The 2260-nt window shown below is 42.2% G+C and overlaps 2 protein-coding genes across 6 annotated transcripts in view; both read right to left on the reverse strand.

Moving 5' to 3' along the window:
• Positions 1 to 1094: 1094 nt before the first annotated feature.
• LOC106010995 (pancreas/duodenum homeobox protein 1) overlaps positions 1095 to 2260 on the reverse strand; it is a 3629-nt gene continuing 2463 nt past the window's right edge. The window contains exon 2 of the mRNA XM_035968420.1: positions 1095 to 1609. Coding sequence (XP_035824313.1) covers positions 1095 to 1609 — 515 coding nt within the window. The remainder of the gene's footprint in view (positions 1610 to 2260) is intronic.
• The window catches only part of LOC101845153 (G-protein coupled receptor GRL101), a 17317-nt gene continuing 16536 nt past the window's right edge, over positions 1480 to 2260 (reverse strand). For all 5 annotated transcript variants that reach the window (XM_035968417.1, XM_035968416.1, XM_035968415.1 and 2 more), the window contains exon 3: positions 1480 to 1609. The gene's annotated coding sequence lies outside the window, so the exon portion shown is untranslated. The remainder of the gene's footprint in view (positions 1610 to 2260) is intronic.

Raw genomic sequence — 2260 nt, forward strand, 5'->3', positions numbered from 1 at the left:
CCCCAACAAAACAAACAACAGCAACAGAAAACAACCCCCCACCAAAAAACAACAGCACCCCAAACAACAACACAACAGAATAGAACAAAATAAAAGAAAACGAAACAAGAATGTTGATTTTCCTCTTTTTATTCATACATCACATAATTTGAAGTCCTCAAGGGAAAAGCGGCATTTGTCACAGGAAAAAAAGTATGTTGCGGACTGCTGCTTTTCTGATAGATAAGTCGATCCTCCTCTAACGACCACATTTTCCAAGATAACCACCTGTACACACAGTCACATCTCACTTCCCCTTTGCGATTTTCCCTCTATATTTACAATGCCAATGTCAAAGAGGACCTTTTGTCTAAGAAAACCACTTTTTTCCTCGACAATGGATGGTCGACCTGAACAGGTCCGAATGTAGTCATACGGACCACAACCGTTCTGTCCATGCACTACTGCACCAGATTTGTTACTTTATAATACCTTACAACATCCGTTTCAGATCTGAAAAAAAAAAATGATGGACAAAAACGGAACAAGCTAAATAATAGATCAAAATAGAAAGAAGGCAAACATTTCCAATTGTGTTGATTATTTTCTCAAGTACTCTTTTTTTACTCTTGAACAATACTGGTGTAGCATGTTGCACCCACAGCAACTGACTCTCAAAGTCTACTTATCAATAGGGGTACCTTCTCATTCCCGTCATCATATCCACTCTGGCTTCCATTTCTCTAGTAACAATATAATTGTTTTTCTCTCTCACTCTCACCATAGTGTAATTTTCATCCCAAAAGTCGGTTTCTATCTATTGAATATGAAATTACAACACGGTAATATCTTGGTGGAATGTGTTTTACTCCCCATCGATCCAATTTAGATCCCACATATAAAAGCAGTAGTAAGATTGCAAATTTTTTTTCTTTTTTTGGGGGGAAAAGCAATCTCAATTCAAAGAACGAGAGTCCCCTAATGAAGCATTTTGCAAAGCATGACTAACAGTAAGAGCAGTAAAATGTCAAAAGCTTGTAGGATCTCGCACCTACTTAAGCTTTGCGTGAAAGAAAAACGGGCTGGACAAAAAAGATAAACAGTGTTGTTTCTCTTCACTTGACTTTATCCTCCACATCAGGCTTAATGGCGGGTGTTAAGGAGCTGAAATCGTAATTTGGTGACGACGAGACCACATCTTTTCCTGAAGACAAAGGTTCGTCCTTCACCCCTTCCTCGCCGCTCCCGCTTCCCCCGCCATCTTTCTCCACCCCGGAAATGACATCATCAAACTTCCTCTTCAGAATGACGTCATCCTTGGAGTCCTCTCCCGCCGCGTCCAGTTCGTCTCCTAGCGACGGCGGGGTGGACGGGGAGAGGGCCCCATCCTCGGACGTAGACCTGTCCCTCGGCCGACGTTTGGCTTCATCCTTCTTCCACTTCATTCTCCGGTTCTGGAACCAGATCTTGATGTGTCTTTCCGTGAGCGCCAACATGGCGGCCAGCTCGATGCGGCGCGGTCGAGAGATGTACTTGTTGAAGTGGAACTCTTTCTCCAGCTCCAGCAGCTGGCCTCTCGTGTACGCGGTCCGGGTTCGTTTGTTTTCATCTTCAAGAGAGAACTGCGCACCTGCAGGTGAGACAAAGAAAAAATGTAAGAGATGAACCGGCTGGATGGAGAGAAAGAATGAGTATCTGGCAAGTGATCGGAGGGATAAATATCTAGCAAACTATGCTGCTAATGGGTATCAGAATGAATCTTGAGGCAGTGAGAGAACAAATACCACGAGCATATGTTATTATGTCAAGTGAGTGATAGAACGAAGCGAGCGCCAGAATGAGTTTCAAAGGGGTGAAAGAACAAATTTTAACAAGTGCCACAAAGGAGAGATTCAAGTCAGGTTTGGTTTTACGCTAGTTTTACTCCCCACAAATTAAAAAAAAAGAACATTTCCAAAAGAGAAACAGATTGGTCACAGGACCCTGTCCATGGGATTAGTTTAAATAAAGAAGAAAAGGAAAGAAAGAAAACAAAGAAAAGCAAGCCATTGAAAAAAAAGCGGGCAGAATAGTTTCGTGATGAACACCCTTGTCTCGGGGTAGAATGTCTTGACAGAGAGAAAAAATAGATAGATAGATAGATAGATAAATAAATAGATAGACAGATGTTGTTGTTATCGATCCAGGGATAGATAGATCGATAAATAGATAGATAGATAGAGAGAGAGAGGGGGAGAGAGGGGAGAGAGAGAGAGAGAGAGAGAGAGAGAGAGAGAGAGAG

Source organism: Aplysia californica, unplaced genomic scaffold, assembly GCF_000002075.1.
Source record: "Aplysia californica isolate F4 #8 unplaced genomic scaffold, AplCal3.0 scaffold00058, whole genome shotgun sequence".
Classification (NCBI taxonomy): Eukaryota; Metazoa; Mollusca; class Gastropoda; order Aplysiida; family Aplysiidae; genus Aplysia; species Aplysia californica.